At 40.9% G+C, this 22,428-nt stretch overlaps 1 protein-coding gene across 1 annotated transcript in view; it reads right to left on the reverse strand.

The window, feature by feature from the left end:
* Positions 1–531: 531 nt before the first annotated feature.
* The window catches only part of PRR11 (proline rich 11), a 31,749-nt gene continuing 9,852 nt past the window's right edge, over positions 532–22,428 (reverse strand). Inside the window, exons 2-10 of the mRNA XM_089679177.1 lie at positions 21,404–21,507; positions 14,730–14,892; positions 12,505–12,627; positions 11,752–12,012; positions 11,158–11,256; positions 9,459–9,571; positions 9,297–9,359; positions 7,143–7,239; positions 532–3,554 (exon numbers count right to left, since the gene is read on the reverse strand). Of these exons, the coding sequence (XP_089535303.1) occupies positions 3,483–3,554; positions 7,143–7,239; positions 9,297–9,359; positions 9,459–9,571; positions 11,158–11,256; positions 11,752–12,012; positions 12,505–12,627; positions 14,730–14,892; positions 21,404–21,504 (1,092 nt within the window). The 5' untranslated portion in view covers positions 21,505–21,507 and the 3' untranslated portion in view covers positions 532–3,482. The remainder of the gene's footprint in view (positions 3,555–7,142; positions 7,240–9,296; positions 9,360–9,458; positions 9,572–11,157; positions 11,257–11,751; positions 12,013–12,504; positions 12,628–14,729; positions 14,893–21,403; positions 21,508–22,428) is intronic.

The following is a 22,428-nucleotide window of genomic DNA, read 5'->3' on the forward strand; positions in this document are numbered from 1 at the left end:
TTATTCTGTAGTACTGTTTTGTGCTGCAAGACAGCATTTCCTGCTCTTGGGCCTAAGTCGTGCCCCGCTGCCTCCTGGGATTGCCACATCATATTCATCCCTGGAAGCTATGTGTTACCAGGGGTACATGCTCTCCACAAGATTCAGCATATGCGCAGACTGGCTGCAACTTTGCTGCGCATCTGCACACACGCAGGGCATTTCTGTGCATGCACATATATGCCACAGCCATTACAGTGCCCATATTCCAGAAGCTGGGCACATTTCTGTGTACATATACTACTGGGTATTCTTTTGAAAGTGAATTTTCGACTCATTCACTAAGCTAAGGGAAATTTTCCTTGCAATATGAACAGCCTATTTGCCTTTAGTAAATCATCCATGTGGTGTAATATCTTCTGTTTCTTAAATAGGTTTGTTCAAAACAATAATTTATTTTAGAACAGGATTTTTACATAAAACATATTCCATGGTAGAATATCAGAGGTACACTTTACAGTAATTACATGTATATAACAGCTGGAAAAAATATCACATAGTATTGATTTTTATTAACATCTGAATAAACAGCTAAAGGACAAATACAGTACATGTTAAAACAACACAGGTCTGTAGTATGCTGGTACTTTTCAGATCCTGGAGTAAAAGAAAAGTGAATTATTGTCCATAGCAGTTAAATGTAAACTTTCTTTTGCTCACTCATGATTGGATGATGGAAGCCAGCAGAGCTTCATCTCACTCACACAGCTATGGAGGGAAATTCTTTTGCAAACTGCAAATTCCCTTTGCCTTTAATAAATCATCCCCTAAGTTTCTACTTCCAGTTTTGGTAAACTATTGCCAGAATGGCCTTTTTATTGAAAGTTACAAACAATACAACAAAAAATGTTGTATATATTTATAAATCTAATAATTTGCAAGACCTAACTATATATGTTTGTTTTTATATAAACAACCACCACATACATCCTATACTTCAATCATTTAGTGACCAGGAAGACCACTAATATGAAGAGACCTAAAATAGTCTTTGGACAGGCACATATAAAGCAAAGCTTGCGTGAATTGTAAATGTTTTGAAAATTGTGTTTTTAGAGTGGGTTTGATTCCTTTTTAAGGTGTATACTTCTTTGAGACATAACATAACAACTTAATAACTTTATCTTTTTAATGATCAAAGAGGAATCCAGCACATTTTTGAAAATTAATGGTGATTTTGTCTTCAATAGACCATCGTTAAAATATATATTTTATTCCTGTGCTCAGTTCATGTGAGAAATCTCGTTTGTGTAATACCATGTGCCAACAACAGCATGTATGTAGCCCCTCATAAGTGAATAAAAGATCAGACGACTAGGTAGAAATACCAGAGTGCTGGGGTGATGGGAAGGTTAGGACAGATGATCAGGTAACTGCCTGATATGCCTAATAAATTTAATATCATCCCGTGCAATAATAATTTCAAAGACCATTTAATCTCTAATTTGGCATTATCAGCTATCAAATGGCATGCGTATTTGAGCTTGACAGCGATCACACCCATTTGTGTGCAGTATCATTGCTAAGCTAAATGTTCCCATATATATACATATTAGAATACGTGATCACTCTCTATCCTGACAAAATAAAAAAAGGATGCACCATGGTCAGCATGTGTATAGGTAAAAGGTACACATTTCCATAATGTGTCTGTTACCTAACCCAGCTTCATGGTCAAACATTTCCAGGCTAACCAATAAAAAAAAAAAAAAGACTATTTCAGGATGGGTTTGCCTGACTGATCACCATTATTTTCTCAAACATAAGGACTGGGCCAGGGGCATAAAAAAGCACACTTGACCAGTGCGATTCTATAGACACCCATTTGACCACCACCTCATTTTTTCATTATCCCTATAAATCTCATCAGACACCTGCAATAGATTAATCTTGGGGGTGGGGAATGATCTCTTAGATGGCTTAAAGTAGAAGTGAGTCAAATCCTAACTATACTTTATCCTGCTCCCACCCCCATTCTAAGACCTATTCTAACTACCCTCTAAAAGAAAGATCTATATACTCAGCTATGATGAGGGCGCACTGGTCTGGTCACATGATCCGGCTCCAGCGCCAGCTTCAGTGTAGAGGAGGGACAGCCGACATCAGATGCCTCATCATAGTAAGCCTATCGGTGATGTCACTGCAGAGAATCTGCAGCCGATCTCTCCTCTTCACTGAAGCTGGCCGCTGGAGAAATCATGTGACCAGAATGCCTTCAGCATAGGTAAGGATACACATCTTTCCTTTACAGGGTAGTTAGAAATGGCATACACTGGGGGTGGGTGCAAGTCTAAGTAAAATTAGGATTTGACTGAAATTAACTACTGTAACACTAATATTTCTATACTAAACTATAAGAGGATTAGTCTTTGTAACCTAGCTATACAATGATGTAATAAACTATTTTGGTGAATAGATGTGGTTCAGAGTTGATCCCCATTAGCTTTTTACTACTACTTGTGTCCCTAGAGAATAGTCCCTACATTAATACCTACCATGTAAACAATCTGAGCTGAGTTTCCTAGTTCCTTCGTCTGGAGTGTATTTTGCCTATATTTCTATAAAATAACCAGTAGGGCTAGTGACAGCAGCACTATGGTGTCACCATACCTTAGCAATTTATGCATAGGAATATACAGAAAATACACACCAGATAATATAGCCAAGCCCTGTTAGTCATGGTATGATTGAAGACATAGAAACTTTTTTTTCTTGTGGTTACATAACAGTCAAACTGGATTATGGATTAAACAGAGCGTCATCCTCACCCAAAAGGAGACAACTTCCACTTAAATTCAAACCAGCCAGGAACATATTAAATTACAGTATGAAAGCAATACATTTAAAAACAACGAAAACTTGACACCAAGACCACAATAAAAAACCATGCATAACTTGTAGATTAAAACTCGAGAAACAGCTAACAAGACTTTCTTTTCCGTTTATAACAGGAAGCCTTTGTTAAAAACAGCAGCATAATATATAAAATAAATTGCAAGGCTTGTTTTAGTGGTGAACGCTGCATGTATATTTGATAGTACATTTACTGATATTTTATAATACTGAAAAATAAAGTGGTAGACTCTAATATCTTATGTAATATATCACTTCTAACAAATGGTTTGAGCAAGACAGAGCAAGAATTATTAATAAAAACCATTGCATCTGTGTATAGAGTGTATACATTGCTTATCAAAGAAGTGGGGCACTTGCTCATATAAGCCATCCATAATAAACTGTGTGTTGTTTCGGTAAGTTAATACAAACAGAAATTCATCCAGGACCAAAAGTGGCTTTTCTTTAGTAAAAACATGGTTAAAAACTGCATATCGCTCAGTGGTTTCATATACAGTATAAAATTCCCAGTTTAAATGCATACAAACGGGTATGTAAAGTAGGAAGGCTCCTATACTTTTCTTTTATACCACTCAACTTCTGTGAGTTTAACATGTTTCTTCAAGACCTAGGTTTCCTGGAGACATTCGCAGTGGTGATGGGCTTTTTGGGTGGGCCATCTGTGAAATATAACGTTAATCTTTCTAAGCCTTCATGCAATGACGATTTTGTATATAGTGATTTACATTTACAAATTTCAGCATTAAATAAAACTACAATTATGTGGTTTTAAATAAATATTTTCATACATACATTTCATACATCTTTCATTTTAGAATTATATATATAGGTTTAGGTTCTGGAGAAACTTCCTAACTTCAGCCGTGGGGAAAGATTAACGCCTTTACGGCCGCCACACTTATGCGTCACTGGGTGGCTGATGTTTGTGCGCTCATTGCGAGCTCTCATCACAAAGACTTAGCTGTCAAAGACAGCTCCCAGTTCAGGCTAAAGATCAGTAGCTGGCGGGAGTGGCTTCAGCTCATATGACCACTGTCACATGATCACCCCCTAACCTTGTTACCCCTCGACTAAATGTATTCTCCTTTGAGAAAAGGCATTTATGAGGGGTATACCATAAACTTGGGGCAAAGCTGTTCACGCCAAGGTTAAAGTAAATGAAAAAGGGGCACTCTGTGTATGGAGGAAAGAAGGTTTAACCTTCACATATGGTTTTTTTTTTTTACAGGATAAGCTGTGGAGCAAACGTTCCACTGGAGCTAGCTCTAGCTCTTCATTTAAAACACATCCAGCATTTTTATAAATAGAATATACACTCACTGGTTACTTTAATAGGTACGCCTGTTCAATTGCTTGATAACACATATTGCTAATCAGCCAATCACATGGCAGCAACTCAAAGCATTTAGGCATCTAGATGTGGTGAAGATGATTAGCTGAAGTTCCAACCGAAAATTAGAATGGGGAAGAAAGGGGATTTAAGTGACTTTGAATGTGGCATGCTTGTTGGTGCCAGATGGGCTGGTCAGAGTATTTCAAAAACTGCTGATCTACTGGGATTTTCATGCACAACCATTTCTAGGGTTTACGAAGAATGGTCCGAAAAAGAGAAAATATCCATTGAACAGCAGTTGTGTGGATGAAAATGCCTTGTTGATGTCAGAGGTCAGATGAGAATGGGCACACTGGTTCGAGATGATAGAAAGGCAAAAGTAACTCAAATAACCACTTGTTACAATCAAGGTATGCAGAATACCATCTCTGAATGCACAACACGTCGAACCTTGAAGCAGATGGGCTACAGCAGCAGAAGACCACACTGGGTGCCACTCCTGTCAGGTAAGAACAAGAAACAGAGGCTAAAATTCACACAGGCTTACCATAATTGGACAATAGAACAGGTCTTGAAATTTCCACTCGCCTGCTCACATTGGAAATAAGGTGGAAAAAAGGTGGGGGCGAATGTGTCCCCAGGGCCGTCTTGCTGAGCAGGCTCGGAACTCAGGGCCGGATCTGTCACTCGCACTGGGAGCAGTCAGACTGCTCAAAATTTGAGCAAAGTGAAAGCAAAGGAAGGAGTGTGCTGTGCTCTCTGCCTTCCCCTAGAGTGCAGTACCCGGCTATGTGAGTGAAGGTAACGAAGTACTGAAATTTTTATAGGGCTGTGTACGTGTGTGTGTGTGTGTGTGTATTTGTATGTCTGTACATGTGTGTGTGTGTGTCTGTGTATGCATGTACATGTGTCTGTGTGTGTGTATGTACATGTGTGTATTTGTACATGTATCTGCATGTATGTACATGTATCTGCATGTATGTACATGTGCCTGTATATGTATGTACATGTGTCTGCGTGTATGAGCATGTGTTTGTGCAGGTGTATTTCTGTGTACGTACATGTGTCTGTGTGTATGTACATGTATGTGTGTCTGTACATGTGTCTGTGTGTGTATACAAGAGTCTATATGTGTGTACATGTGTCTCTGTGCATGTGTGTACATGTTTCTGTGTGTGTGTACAGGTGTATCTGTTTGTGTGTGTGTGTGTATGTACATGTGTCTGTATGGAAACCTACATGTATGGGTGGTTTGGTCAGGTTCAGGATTATGTGGTTATTATGGGTGGTAGAGTATGGGACATTTGAGGTACTGCTGGGTTGGATAGTAGGTAGGATATGCTTGGTAGAGTTATGGTTTTGTGAGTGAAAGATTATGGGGGGTTATGGTTGTATGCGGTGCATGTTCTAAGTATCATGGTTTGGTTAGGGGGACATTGGAGGCCCTGATGTAATGAGGGGGGACTCTGGGGACCCTGATGTAATGTAATAATTTACGAGGGCGTGTTTAGGGGCAGAAATAGGGGTGTAGCAGGGTAGGGGTTGGGTGGGGCAACTGGTGGCAAGTAACTCTTAAGGCCTGGCTAGTAGCTCAGGACTTGAAATTTTGAGCCCTGCAATAGAAGATTGGAAAAACGTTGCCTGGTCTAATGAGTCTCGATTTCCCTAGAGATGGTTGTACGTGTAAACCCCAGTAGATCAGCAGTTTTTTAAATACTCAGACTAACCCATCTGGCATCAACAACTATGCCACGTTCAAAGTCACTTAAATACCCTTTCTTCCCTATTCTAATGCTCGGTTTAAATTTCAGCAAGTCGTCTTCACCACATCTAGATGCGTAAATGCATTGAGTTGCTGTCATGTGATTGACTGATAAGCAAATTGTGTTACCAAGCAACTGAACAGTTGTACCTAATAAAGCAGCCGATGAGTGTATCAATATTCAAAAATAACAACATTGTAGATTGTTGATCCAGGGAGTATCCAATTCTCTTAGGCGAGGGGTCTTCAAACTTTAAAAAAAAAGGGCCAGTTAACTGTCCTTCAGGCTTTAGGGGAAGCCAGACTGTAGCCAGTGGGATTAGAAAATGCCCTGGTGTCAGTGGGATTAAGATATTCCTCCTCATTGGCTTTAGAGGGAGAATTAGTGCTCTATCATTGGTGTCCGTGGAAGGAATGGCACCCCACTATTGGTGTCAGTGGATGGAATGGTGTCTCGAGTGCCCTTTTAAAGCAAATTGGGCTGTGCAACAGGGATCTTGGGGATGCTTTCTTTGCAATAACTTCATATGCAGGAAGCGTATGGTCTATCTGTGTTTGCAGAAAATTGTATCAGAAAAGCAGAAGAAATTTGAAATAGAAAGACATTTGAATACCAGTAAAGGGCAGAATGAATTTCAACACAATATATTTAATCTTCTTGAATATATTAAGCAAGCTTAGGCATTTTAACATTTTAAACATGCAGCTATTTTTTTGTATGGACATAAAGGATTTTTGTTTGTTTTGCATAGAGTAGGAAAGGATTGATATCAGGTTTTTTATTGCTGTCTATGCCCCTACTTGGCAGCTTCACCCCTCTATTTGTCCTGAATATCATTATCAGCAAGACAGAAGGTGAGTTCCAGTGTGGTCACCACAACAAGAGGAAAAATTCAATCATCCTATTGAGACAATTGTTCTGGTGACAACTGTCAAAAATGGGAATTACTGTCACCATGGGGAAATTTCCTCCCATCTCCTGTTGCTTATTTAGGACAGAAAGAGAAGGGAAAACTCCCCAACAGAACAGAGATAGCAAAAAGTTACCTGGTAGAGGTTTTAACCATTCCCCACTGTATTCATAACTTAAAAAAATTTTGACTACGCATACCCTTTTAGTAACAAACCTAAATGAAAAATTAATACACTTGCCTGAAATTTCTGTCTGAGAGCTCTTGTCATTAAAGGAGTCAGTCCTGTGCCATTCTCCTTGTTATCTCTATCATATATTGGAGTTCCTCCTGGGCTCCTAAAAAAGAAAAAAAGAAAAAGTTAGACAGTCATGCTTCTTATGAAAGGTGTAGTATATGTATCAGTGTACTGCCAAAAGAAAGCAATACGATTTTCCTTTTACTATATCAGTTCAGCAAAGCAAAGGAAGAATATTTGTTTGCTAGGAATGATATTGGTTTTATGTTCAGACAGTGTAGCACATACAGTTGTGACCAAAATTATTCAACCCCCAATGCTGTAAAGGGGTTTAGGGACTATAGTGTACATTTGGAATTGTATTCAGAATCAAATCCTACAAGGACGTTGTAACTACCCAAATGCAACTAAAATGACATCAATTGTTTATGTAATACAGTAGTAAATGGTTCTTATGTGGTTTCTTCATTGCCACAATTATTCAACCCCTTAAAGACTACCACTCTGAAGAACAGAGGTTCATACAGGTGCTTTCCATCAGGTATTGAAAACACCTGTGGATGTCACCGAGCAGCAATCAAGCATAATAAGCACCAATTAGGCAGCTTTAAAATGACTGTGATACTCAGCTCCTTCTAGACATTTACTGGTGTGGTTACAAACATGGTGAAGGCAAGAGAATGGTCCAGGAAGACAAGAGAAGAGGTGATTTCTCTTCACAGGAAGGGCAATGGCTATAAGAAGATTGCAAAGATGTTAAACATACCAAGAGACACCTTAGGAAGCATCATTCGCAAATTCAAGGCAAAGGGCACTGTTGAAACGCTACCTGGTCGTGGCAGAAAGAAGATGCTGACTTCGACTGCTGTGCGCTACCTGAAGCGTAGAGTGGAGAGAAGTCCCCGTGTGACTGCTGAGGAACTGAGAAAAGATTTGTCAGATGTGGGTACAGAAGTTTCAGCCCAGACAATAAGACGCACACTGCGTAATGAAGGCCTCCGTGCCAGAACTCCCAGGCGTACCCCCTTGCTGTCTCCAAAGAATAAGAAGAGTCGACTGCAGTATGCCAAAAGCCATGTGGACAAACCACAAAAGTTGTGGGATAGTGTTCTGTGGACTGATGAAACAAAATTAGAACTGTTTGGGCCCATGGATCAACGCTATGTTTGGAGGAGGAAGAACAAGGCCTATGATGAAAAGAACACCTTGCCTACTGTGAAGCATGGTGGAGGGTCAATCATGCTTTGGGGCTGTTTTGCTTCTGCAGGTACAGGGAAGCTTCAGCGTGTGCAAGGTACCATGAATTCTCTTCAGTACCAGGAGATATTGGATGGAAACGTGATGCAGTCCGTCACACACCTGAGGCTTGGGAGACGTTGGACCTTTCAACAGGACAATGATCCCAAGCATACCTCCAAGTCCACTAGAGCATGGTTGCAGAGGAAAGGCTGGAACATTTTGGAGTGGCCATCGCAGTCACCAGACTTAAATCCGATTGAGAACCTCTGGTGGGACTTAAAGAAAGCAGTTGCAGTGCGCAAGCCTAAGAATGTGACTGAACTGGAGGCCTTTGCCCATGAAGAATGGGCGAAGATACCCGTAGATCGCTGCAAGACACTTGTGTCAAGCTATGCTTCACGTTTAAAAGCTGTTATAACTGTAAAAGGATGCTGTACTAAGTACTAAGATTGAATGTCACTTGGGGGTTGAATAAAACTGATAATGCTGTGAGCACAGAAAAGACATTTGTGGTTATTTCATTATAACTGTTATGTTATATTTGTCTGACCTACAAGTGCCTCTTTAATGTAAATGTAAGCAAGATGACTGAATGATCAAAAGCAATGTCAAACTGGCCAAAACACTCAATTTCAGTGGGGGTTGAATAATTTTGGTCACAACTGTAAGGACAAGAGTTCTGATATATGCCACTGGCTCCCATTAAAGACTGTGCTGATCATGGTCCTGTGTTTTGGGGGTTTCCTTACAAAAATTCTCAGTTTAAACAAAAATTGATTTGTGATTTGGTAATCTCAAAATTTGATTACCTTGTGTGTATTTTCATAAAGTCTTTTGAGGAAGATTCCATTTAGCTAGGAGAATAAGATTGAAGGTTTAGCAGAAGGGAAATACACGCAAGGAAGGTGATAAGCTTACCTCACCATATTGACTTTTTTAAGATGGCGTCTCAAGTCCAGAGGGCTTTTACTATTCACATCTCTATATCCAGTGAAATAATACAAAAACATAATAAGTGAATTCAGTGTACATGTAAATGCTATTGTGCTTTTGAGAAAGATTTCCAGTTAAACCTCTTACTTAAATATATGTGCAAGCCGCCTTGGTGGCATCTTAGAAGCATTCTTCAGACTTACGCCTTTTAATGCGGATATCGTGATCAGTGGCATACCATCATATTTGCGTCCTGCCACCTTAAAATATTGCAGTGGGACAGACATGAAAGAAACATAAATATATTCATTCACTTCAACAGGAACACAAATGAACCTCTAACCAATGTAGTTTGAAATAGTGGGGTTATCTTTTTGCACACTCCAGACTAGAAGATAATTGATATTTATGAAATGATAATCCCTTTGCTTTGAAGAAAATGCATTTATTCATTCACAGTCTGTTGCAGAAAGAGACAAAATCTACTGTAGCTATTGATAAAGCATTTGCCAGTCTATGACTAATCTTAAAATCACTAAGAAAACATGGACCATCTAGAGCAGTGGTCTCCAAACTGTGGGCCAAATGTGCCCTCCTGCTTGCCTTTATCTGGCCCTTGGGGCACTGTTCCTCCCACTGATACGAGGCCCATTCTTTCCACTGACAACAACAGTTGGGGACTATTCAGCCCACTGACACAATCTATGGGGAATTATTCCTTTGGCTAACACCAATGAGGAGGCACTATTCTTTCCACTGACACTAAAAATGGGCATAATTTTGCCCCTGAAATAAACAACTAGGCATTAATTATCCCACTAATTCCAATGATGGGCCTCCATTCCTACTGACCAGAGGCACTACTGTATTTTTTTACTCCCGCCAAGCTTGAGACATTGTCTACTTTCACTCACACTGGGTATTTTCTACTCCAACTGGCCACAGTCAAACCCTCTTAAAGTCTGAAGGACACGAAACTGGTCCTTTGCTTTGCAAGTTTGGAGAACCCTGATCTAGAGGTTACCATGCAACTATAAGCATGCACTTAATGTGAACTAAAGTCTCTAATTAAAAAACTGTGAACACATAGGCTCTTTATTACAGAAGAGTCATGCATTGTCTCTATTGCAATAAAATAAACGTAAAGTGATACTAAACCCAGGACCCAGCATTTACTATATCTGGTGTCCCACAGTACACAGAACATGGAAATGCAATTATTTTAGTAAATATAAACTGCCAAATACCTTTTCTCATCAGCAGTTAGAGAAGTCTTCTGACTTCAGCATAGCACTGGTTAAAGCTTGTAGGAGTTTTCTTTCTGCACTAGGAGGATGTGAAACCTCTGACCCTCTGTCTGGACAGTGCTGATTGGCCCTGTGTTGATCACATGCACCCTCCCAAAAAAAAAAAAAAAAAAAAAAAAACCTCTCTAGCAATTCACACAAAACTGAGCATGTGACCACCAGTTCAGTCTGTATCAGCTAGTCATTTGAACAAGAGGAGGGGCAGAGAAGACAGGATCAAACAGCCTTTTTGCACAATGCAGAGGATTAGCCCCTTAGGTTCCACAGTGAGTTTAACAAGCATGCATTACTGCATATACAGACTGATTCTACTGTTGTGGGTTTAGTAACACTTTAACTACCTGCTCACAGTCTTCTTTTGAATGTATGCACAGCTCTGTTTACATACCGACACAAATCCCGTGTGTCGGGATGACTGAACTCCTGCATAAGTGCAGGAGTGATGTCATTCTGCGCCAACCAATAAAGACAGCTGCAGCCCGGAACCTGGAAGAAGCTGGGTAAATGTATGTGGCCAAGAGTTATTTAAGGAAACCTACCTTTTGTCTTTCATTATTATCTTTTGTGTTTCTTAATTTTACATTCAAAAGGTCTTTAAGTGTTATTTGAATGGGCCCCTCCGGTTTTGCAGGCTCCTCCTGAAGAAGGTACAAAAAAGCAGATTGTAAACCTAGAAGCCACGAATAGAATCTGTTGTAGCACACTCTTTATTGCTCAAAATACAGCACATTTATATAACATTTTGTAAAGTTGCAGATAGAATATAAACCACAGAGAGAGCTGGATCACATCCACGTCTCTATACTTTACTGAACTGGCTGCCCTACGCTTCTCAGCTTTGACCATGGACTGAATATCATATATAAGACTTACCACTTTTTCACTTACACTCTCCTCTAAAGGTCTGTGTGGGGACAGATATATATTTCCACAAGTGCTTTTTTCAGGCAGCCTACAAGTTCTGGGCAGAACTAACTTGAAGAAGGGAAAACCACCTTCCTACAAGCAATACTCCTTTGCCACAGACAATACTACATTATTGTGTGCTCCATTGTCTTGCTTTTAATTTTTCCTCTTCGAAAGTATCTTTTCTTAACATCTCATTTTTCTCCACTTAAACAAACATATCTAACCTTAGGTGGTCTGTTACTTCCAGTTTTCTTCAGTATAGGCAAACGGTTTTGAAATGGTAAGGCTTGAGAAGGAGGCACTGGTGGTGGTGGAGGTGGTGGCGGTGGCGGAGGGGGAGGTGGAGGAACTGATAGTGGTAGAGAAGGCAAAGTACATTCTTCTGCTGCTCGCACATTTGACTCCTTAATAGAGGAAGCAGTGGTTGCTTGCTGACAACACCTGCAGATGAAATTTCCTGATACACTTGAATTAGTTCCTTTATCCTAGAAGAAAATTAGAAAACATTTAATAGTATCTATCTGAGAAACAACCAATGTCTCAAATAAGTTTATTTTATAAAGAAATAAGTTTGGTTCATGTACTTTGTTAGAAGAAAGTTTGTGTAATAAATGTTGTAAACCCATTTTAAAACAATCTGGAAATCAAAGTGATAGGCACACATGTATGTATTGGCTTGTTTACAGTGTGTGGATACCCTCCCTATAAATACATAATTGGATTGGCTTGTGCATCCTGTCGGTGGGCTCAGGCTCCATTTTGCTATGCTTCCTAAGGGATCTGATGCCCCAGAGAAGACATGAATTCAATGAGTAAGGCTGCATTTTTATATGTTCACCATAAAACATAGATGAGAAACCTATGCTTTGCATCACAGTTTAAAAAACTATTGTTGGAAACAAATATCCATTGCAATTAAAACAAAAAGAAAATGGTAATGTATGTCTGACAACAACAGTAAATGTCGAGGTGCTTACCGGAAGTGATAACTGCAACCTGAGAAACTCAATTTCAAGTTTGTGTAGGCGTTTTCTCAGTGTGCGTAGCTCACGTTGGCAGATTAAAGATGGAGCAATTGCATTTTTTACTACATTAACTTGCTGAAAAGAAATACAGAGATTTAGAATATTATTTTTTGAAACTTTTTTTGACAAAAGTTACTGAATTACAAATGCCAAAATTACTATTTTAAAGATGAAATCAAGCTTACCTTTGAAATTCACTCTGTTTGAGTCCTCATGCACACTAGACGTTTTTACAGCTGCTGTTTTTGGCTTTTTTCTACAGCCAGCAAACCCCCCAGCATGTTATCCTATGTGTCCATGCACACAGACTGTAATCAACTTTTTTGGCAGGGGCGTTTTTGGCTAGAAAAAAACCCCCAGAACTAGTGGGTTTCTAGAGGAGTTTTTTAGCTGTAAAAATGCTCTAACGCTGAATAACACGGTAAACCAGTGTTTTTGGACTTTTTTTGAACAAAAAAACACAAACGCGGCAAAACGCTAATACAAAAACGCTGAAAAACTCATGTTTTTAATGTGACTTTACACAGCTAACGTTACCAGAATTATTAAAAGGCCCAGTGTGCACGGAGCCTTATAAAAACACATTTTAGCAGAAATCTAATGATTTTAGGAATGGTGATGAGTGAAATCAGTGCTGGAACTTCAGTTGATGCATGTCATGGTTGTGAACTGTGCTAGAGGTAGAAGCACACCTCCATAACATATATTCTAGCTTTTGACCATTTTTACCTAATCTAATCTTATTCTTTATAGAAAGTGTGGAGCCCCTGTTCTAGGAATGTGAATGTTTTTCATTCACTCCTAAATTATGTATAAGTCCCTTTTCTGTTACAGCTGTACATTCACTAAAGTGGAAAGACAGAGTAAACCTAACACTCTGCACATTCAGTTTAAGATATTCTAAATGAGTAAAGTGACGACTTAAGGTGCATGCATGTGTAAGACTTGCAGGCAGAAGATTACAGTACTCCCTTGATAGGTCTTTCATCTTCCTTTCTCCACAGAAGGCTGGTGCCATCTTTGTTTAGGCATCATCCAGGTTCAGCATTTACTTTCTACACAACAAATAGCAGCCAACCAAACCTATAACTTGCAGCAAAGAGTACATGGAAAGGAAATGTAAAGCAAAACAAATTCCCAGCTCACTCACCAGTCGGTCTGCAACTAAACCAAATTAATCCTAACAGTTCATGTTAAAAACAAGGGGTTTAGTTGCACACATTTACAAATATATGTGTAAGTTGAAGTGGCCACGTCAAGGCACCCAAGTGTACTGCAGTCCTAACTATTATTTTGAGAGTCTCTCAAATTAGTGTTCCGTGCTGCAAAGGCTAGTTATAGGTTGGGGTGATTTCCATTTGTTTGTATAGTTATATAGGAACACTTGAGATACCTTCCGCTGCCACTGTGCCCTTGCTGGGTGTCCCGTGCGTCCGTGTACCTTTAAAGAGGGTTGAGCTTTCTCCAGGCACATTTATCCACTGCTATATGTGCTCCAATTTGGGAGAATCTCAGAATGATAGAGTTATGACTTCAGTAGACAGGGTGTACTTGACATGGCTACTGCAGCTTACACATATATTTGCAAATGTGTATGATAAAACCCCTTGTTTTTAAGGTGAACTGTTAGACAGGGTCAATTTGGTTTTGTTGCAGGCTAGCTGGTAAGTGTGCTGGGAATTTATGCTTGTTTTTGATCTGCATCTTCTTTCTGATTGGTACTGACCAATAGATGGCCAATACTGGCTTTGTGTAAATGTGTCATATAGCACCATACCTTCTGCTTGCCAGTACCACTAAATGAACACAGGAGCACTGGAGAGGAAGGGATTCCTCCTACTTCAACTGACTGATTACTTCATTTTCCAAGACTACACTTCTCAGGTCTAGAGAGCTGCATGACTGGAGCCTAATGACTGCTTGTTAATAATAAAATATTGTTTTTATTTTTAATTATTATACTAGTCTATTTATAAAGCAATGAATGTGACTTTCAATCACAGTCATTTAAAACACATGGACCTGGGTTAACCTGAAGTGAATGTTTGCTGAATGTAACTGTAGACCATAATTTAATTATAATCTCATGACATGAAACAATGATACTATGACACTAGTAAAAAGTGGAAGGACATAGAGTGAAAGCAACATTGTAAAGATAGATATAATGTACATACCTTTTTCAGATTGTAATAGCTCCACGCAAATAAAGATATAAATGGATTCACTATGGAATATACTAAGGATTTCACTGTATTTCTTATATTGGGAAATCTAAACCATACAGAAGAAATCAAATTCAAATACCACGACAACTTTGCATCTGTCTGTTCTGGCAACCTGGAAAGCAGAAAAGTATAGGCATAATTTTATCTAGTATGTGGATCATAACTTCAACTTGCAGCAATATCCTGTATAATAATAATAATAATAATAATAATAATAATAATATCCCTTTGAAAAAAAATATTTTGTGAAGCTAAAATGAATCACGCACATGAATTTTAGAAACAAGTGGTCAAAAATTATAGGCTCTTCATTCAGTAATATATCAGCAGAATTACTGGGTAACACACTGGAATTTGTAGTACATCTGGTATGAACTACCAGCCAGTACAAAACACCAGCTGCCTTGTCCAAAATGTTCATGATAAAAGTCACAGATGCTGGTCCCCAGTATCTGTAAAACTTATATGGACAATTTACATGAAAAAAAATGAGTGCCACTCTTGATCTGCCATATGTTATGTATCCTGTTTCTTCATATCATAAACTGAAAATTAATGATGGGTTTGCAGGTATTAGTGCCCTTTAATTGTTGCTCCTCTTGTAGCGATGTAATGGGTGGAGATAGTGCCCCTTTATAAGCCAGCTGTGGGTGGGGTCCAGTGCCCTTGGGGTATGAAAGCAGGACACCCCTGATCTGCAGACATGTAGAGCTGATCTGGAGCTAAACTAAAGAGTCCTCTGCAGGGTTGAACTGCCAATGTCATGAGAGAGGGCACTTAGGAGCAGAGAGCGACACCTTGACTCCCTTGACCCTCACTTAACGGATCCTGTGGCTTGTATTAGAGTGATCCCTGGGCCTATGAAGGATCTCCTTTGTGTGTGAGGAAGGAAAACCCTGTGTGAATAACACCCACTGATAAATTACTGCAACATCTATGGAAGATGGCTTTACTGTTCTGGGAGACTTTTAAGTGTTCTACACTTGTGAGACCATTGCATAGCAAGTGTAGCAAGGTGATTGGCTAGAAACATAGAGACATTTAAGACAATGTGCTGCAGTTCACTCTGTGCTCTCAATAATCTTTAGATGAATGAGTTAACACTACCTCACCTCCATCCAAAACGGGGGAGCTGACAAGCAGAAGGAGCTCAAGGGACTTGATGGCTGGCAGCATTGAATCATGGGAAATTAAATTTGGGAAAGAAACTTTACTATAGCAATTAATGGACTATTGGACTATAATTCTCAATGCGAGCTAGTTATATATAGAGTGAAAGCTGTATTTTCATAGGCTGAATACCGAGGGATTTCCTCTTTGCTGCAAAGGAACTGAGGTGTGCACACTGCGGCTCCTGTGTGCACACCAACCAGCTCTAACGTGTGGCCATGTGCTGAGTACCGAAGACCCTCACGGTGGATCCTGAAGTGAGCTGACATCTGAACAGCAGGGCCCCTGTTGTTGTATCACTGGGACTGGTGAGAGGACACTGCTGCAATTAACCTGGTGCTGCTAGCAGAAACTTAGCAGATAGGAAGTGATCATCTAACTAGCAGCATTATTTACTGCGTGCAAACTTTACTAGGACTGTACTCATGTACACCACTGTAAAGACTGGACCCCAGTGCTAGCCAGCTGAAGAACTAAGGCTAAAGACTGCTAACTCAGATAGCTTCATCACAAGAACTTTGCCTTAGTAGGGGGTACCTCTTTAGGGAGACCTACATTTCTTTGCTGCCATTCATATACAGTGCACTCTAAAGCGGATATAGTGGTATTATTGCAGTATTAATTATCATTGCTGTTACTGTTTTCTAAAGCCATTACTTATTGCCAATTTTGTGGATTATGAGGGTTACTCTAATTTAGCTGCATAAAATTCCTTACTATGCTGCCTAGTGAACGTATGGTCTAGTGAACGGTCTAATCTTTTACTTTCTCATTTTTGTGCATACTGCTATTTACTGAAATCCACGCCAATATATTGGATTAATTTACCGCTAACTAGTCTGTATTTGATTTTTGATACTGAACTTTTGTTCAGTGTGCAGAATATCTATATTTGTGCTTCCAATAGCAGTGCATTATACATTTTCTTAACTTGGTGTGTCAGTGGGGCTGAGGTTATTGTCAGAAGAACAACCCAATCTACCAAGCGGCTCCTGTGGGGGTAGAGCTACAAATGTTATGAGAAAAAGGAGAGTGTTACACAATATGGCGTAGATGCTCTAAAATAACTGGTGGAAGACTGTCCCATTCAAGAAGTGGGGTCAGTCTAGGGTGCACGTTGCACCAACAGTTAACCGATGTAAGCCCACCTTACAGGCGCACCAGCAAAAAGCACTATGGCCCTGGGTGATGTTTCCAATGCCTGGGCCTTTCTCAAGCTTTTCTAAATTGCTTACCTCACTGGCATGAAGTTCACATTCTAAGGAAAATTTACAGTGTGACTACTGCCAGCAAGTTTTCTTAGAATTGCTCTGTGGTGGCTGCTGTAAGCCAGTCACTAGTTTAAATAGGCTGAGTGGCCGCTGCTATTCGCATGGTCCTATCATTCCAGCTGCAAGAATCCACTGATTCTTGTCTCTGTTATCCAGTGGTTCCATGTAATTGGCTGTGTGTAGGAGGCCTTAAAAGCTAGAGGAGGACAGAATTCCTTATTGCAGGACATTAAAAAGGCTGTGTCACAAAAACCAAATACACACTTCCAGAAATGCTAATCTTTTGGTCCTTTGCTGTGTCCAGTGGTACAGGACACAGTAGTGATATGGGGATCGGTGGGCGAAACCACTGAGCATGGAAGTGGACCAGAAAATTATTCTTCCCAGATGTACAGTAGCTGGGTAGAGGGAAAGGTGAGTAATTACTATCTTCTTTGCAGTGAACAGGTTTATTGGCACTTTGATTTTAGTGACAGTAGCTTTAGGGCTAGACTACATGGGCTAGACTACTAAATGGGCATTTGAGAAGCATTTGAAATATGTTTGCCGAACATTCAAACTGACGCATATGAAGGAATATGAGCAAACACAATCTCAAAAGACCATATACACTTAAAAAGGGAAGCAGAGTAAGGCTGCATTTAGACATGCTGTTCGGGGGGGGGTCAAAAATGCATGGCTGAGCTGCATTTTTGCTACCCACCAACTGCCCTCAATTAAGCTGCAATAGGCAGCAGACAAGGGTGTTTACATGCAGAGGTCATGATGCTTTGCTTTGCGTCTGAAGCAAAGTTTACCCAACATGTAGCGATTTGCCCACTGAAGGCTACGCACTCTAACAAATGAAGAAGTGCTGCTAATGCCCTGCAACTGCATGCAATGCACATGATTGTGGTGCATTTGTTGGAAAAAATGCGATGAAAACAGGTGGTGAGGAGACGTCACATAGTTTCCTCACAGCCTGTCAGTAGCCTCTGAAGTGCAATCGTAAAAGCAGATCGGGCTTCAGAGGAAAGACAGATTTATACACATATCTAAATCTAACCTAATAGTAACAAGGCCACTGATAAGGCAAATATTTCCACACTGCCTCACTTCATACAACTTCCCAAATACACTCTAATACTGTATGTGTACATGTAGTCTTACACAACAGTTTGAATGGTTTCTCTAGCTTACTTACGTACTATGGGCTCAATTAACTAAAGGATATTGTATGTGATAACTGGGTCATGTATCCAAATATTGCATGGAAATGTCAATTGACAACAGGTTTATGTGGTCTTTCCTGCAAGAAACACTTGGTAAATGTCTAAAAGTAAAAAAAAAAAAGAAAAAATATTTGTTAAATAAGTTGCGGTCTAGCCACACACTGTTTAGTGAATACTAATGGTTGCTAAGTAGCCAGCACCCACTGCGTCCTTAACAGTAACTCATCTGCTGTCAGCAGGGTTTACCCGCTGACAGTAAAATGTAAACAAAACATCCTTGTTTGGCCAATGACGTCACAAGAGGTCAGGACCACCCAATAACATCATTGACTGAACATGGATGTGTGATTAGGCAGTTTAGGCCAGGTGTTGGAGGATAGTCTGAGGCACAAGTCCCTGAGTATGAGAGACAGTCCATGAGGGACAGAACAGCTGGGATGCTGCGTAAAGGACACAAAGCTGAGGTACAGCAGTGAGTGCATGAGCACTGGATGTGATGGCACTGGTGACAATGTGGATGTGATGGTGAGAACCCCCTGCATGGGAAACCTTTTTTGTAAACTTTTGCTTTGTTTTAAATTACAGTGGCCAGAAAAAGCCCTGAAAACTACTTCTGGAGTGAAGTGAAATCACTGTTTTGGAACTACCAATGAGCTTTTATACCCCCAAAGAATTACACCATGTAGGTCAATGATGTCACTGAGTAGCCCCGCCCCTTGTGATGTCATTGACCTTACCCCTTTGTTTACTTAAGTGGTGCTGGAAGTGGGTTGTTAGCCGGCAGAAGCGACAGACTAGTCATGCCAATGGTCTTTACTTTTCGTGCGGGCATCATAACCACGGTTGGGGGAAGAGGCCCTTGTCCGCATCAACATGGGAACAAGGAGGGAACTAGGGAGCCCTCCCACTGGCAAAACATCCCCCCCCGCCATGTTGAGGACCTGTGATCTGGTAAGTTTCAGGAGGTAGGGGGCACTAATCCCCTCTCTTTCCTGACCAGCTGGGCTACTTGCACGAATAAGGATCTGGTATGGATTTTGGGGGGGGGGGTTCCTCATGCCATTTTTTGTTTATTTTTGATGTGAGGTCCCTCCAAAATTCGTACCAGACCCAAAGGACCTGCTGCGGATTGGGGGGAGGGGGAACTGCACATTGCCCTACTCAAACTCACCAATGACCTACTAACCGCCAAAACCAATGGCTACTATACTATACTCCTACTACTTGACCTCTCTGCGGCTTTTGACATGGTTGACCACCCCCTCCTCCTCAAAAAACTCCACTCTCTTGGCCTCAGAGACTCCGCTCTCTCCTGGTTCTCCTCCTATCTATCGCAGCGCTCCTTCAGTGTTACCTATAACGCTGCCACCTGCCCTTCACTCCCGCTCTCTGTTGGGGAACCTCAAGGTTCTGTCCTCGGACCCCTCCTCTTCTCCATCTACACCTCCTCCCTTGGCCAATTGATAAACTCCCATGGCTTCAACTACCATCTCTATGCCTCTCTACCCCTCACCTCCACCCCTCAGTCTCCAATCGCATCACCAGCCTACTAAGTGAAATATCGGACTGGATATCACTCCATTTCCTCAGACTCAACCTTTCCAAAACCGAGCTCCTAGTATTCCCCCCAGCCTGTGCCCCCCCCGACTTCTCCATCATGATCAACAACACTAGTCCCACCCCTCACGCCAAGGTACTAGGTGTAATCCTAGACTCCCATCTGTCCTTTCAGCCCCAGGTCCAATCACTGACAAACTCGTGTAGACTTCACCTCCGTAACATCTCCAAGATATGACCGTTCCTAACCTCGGAAACCACTAAGCAACTTATTCACTCCCTTATTATATCACGCCTTGACTATTGTAACCCCCTCCTCACTGGCCTACCTCATCGCAGGCTATCCCCACTCCAGTCCATCATGAACGCTGCTGCCAGACTCATTCATCTTACTAACCGCTCTGTGTTTGCCACCCCTTTTTGCCAATCCCTCCACTGGCTTCCAATTGCCCAGCGGATAAAATTCAAAACACTAACACTGACGTATAAAGCCGTTCATAACACTGCCCCTAATTACATCACCCACCTTGTCTCTAAATACCACCCAAACCGTACTCTCCGCTCCTCGCCAGACCTCCTACTCTCTAGCTCCCTTGTCTCCTCCTCCCATGCTCATCTCCAGGATTTCTCAAGGGCTTCACCCATCCTCTGGAACTCCCTACCCCAATCTATCAGGCTATTGCCTACTCTGCTCACTTTTAGGCGCACTCTGAAAACCCATCTCTTCAGGGAAGCCTACCCCGACCCCAGCTAATATTGGAATCCTCTACTCTTCCTACCACTCCATCCCCCACAGCTAATTACCTCTTGTACCACTATCCCCTCCATCTTAGATTGTAAGCTCCAAGGAGCAGGGCCCTCTAATCCCTCTTGTGTTGAACTGTATTGTTACTGTACTGTCTCCCTCCATAATGTAAAGCGCTGAGCAAACTGTTGGCGCTATATAAGTCCTGTATAATAATAGTTGTTTTTTTTTTACTGTCAACTCATTTGTTACAGGAGTCACTGGTTGTTGGGATGCCGGTGGGTGCTGGCTCCTTAACAACTGGAAGCCCTGAGCTAAATTGTCACATTTAGCAGTGGTAGGAATACCATTGCTAAATGTTTCAGTTACTACTGCAGCTGGTCTGCGGTAAAATAACATGCAAAAACACATGTCAAATACTGCAAAATAAAAAGAATAAGTTGTATTATTTAACGTGCATTTTTTTGTGGAATTGCATGCTCCTGAGTTAAATACCACATTTGGAATTTAACATAGTGAATTGAGCTCTATGTCTCTATTGCTAAGCAATAAGGCTGAAGCACACGTTTCTGTAAAGTTGTGAAGAAACTCTGATGCATCAGCATAAAAGAAGCATTGCCTGTATGTCCTAATCAGTAGCCAGAGACAAATGGCGCAGTATTAACTTACTGTACTGAGTTACAACTGGAAGTGTCTGATTTCTTTGCTGCCCATTGTTTCTTCTGCTTGTGTTTTCCTGGTCTTCTGCGTGCTTGCATGAACTTTGCCATATTCTGTAATTTTAAAAATTCAAATCAAATAATTATCTTTGTGTGATTTATATGTCTCTAACATATGCATTTATATAATATGTTATTATTTACAAAAATTGCCAAAAGTTTGTGCATTAATAAGGAGTTTACCCACCATTTGAGGCTTTAAAAGCCTTAACGACTAGCCTACAGGGCACTTATACCCCCTTCCTGCCCAGGCCAATTTCCAGCTTTCAGCGCTGTCACACTTTGAATGACAATTGCGCGGTCATGCAACACTGTACCCATATGAAACTTTTAGCATTTTTTTGTGACAGAGCTTTATTTTGGCGGTATTTATTCACCTCTGGGTTTTTTATTTTTTCTTAAACAAACCAAAAACCACTGAAAAGTTTGAACAAAAAAAAAGGTTTTTCTTAGTTTTTGTTATAAAATTTTGTAAATAAGTGATTTTTCTCTTTCACTGATGTGCGCTAATAAGGCTGCAGTGATGGGCACTGATAGGCTGCACTGAAGGACACTGATAGGTGGCACTGAAAGGCATCACTGATGGGCACTGAAAGGCAGTACTCATATATGGCACTGACAGGTGGCACCTACTGGCACTGATAGGCGGCACTGACTGGCACTGTTAGGTGGCACTGACTGGCACTGGCAGGTGGCATAGATGAGCACTGAGAGCTGGCACTGATGGACACTGACAGGTGGCGCTGCTGGGGCTACACTGATCATCAGGGCTCCAGGAGCCGCGCATGCACGGTTGGAATTGGAGGACGTCATATGACGTCCTCCCAGAACGAGAGAACCACCTTGCATCCGTCATATTACTATATGGCGGGCGGGAGGTGGTTAAAGTGTTACTAAACCCAGGACCCTGCATTCACTATATCTGGTCTCCCACAGTACACACAACATGGAAATGCAATTATTGTAGTAACTATA

The sequence above is a fragment of the Staurois parvus genome, unplaced genomic scaffold (genome assembly GCF_062004578.1).
Source record: "Staurois parvus isolate SC_StPar_1 unplaced genomic scaffold, SC_StPar_1.0 ptg000220l, whole genome shotgun sequence".
In the NCBI taxonomy this organism is placed as follows: Eukaryota; Metazoa; Chordata; class Amphibia; order Anura; family Ranidae; genus Staurois; species Staurois parvus.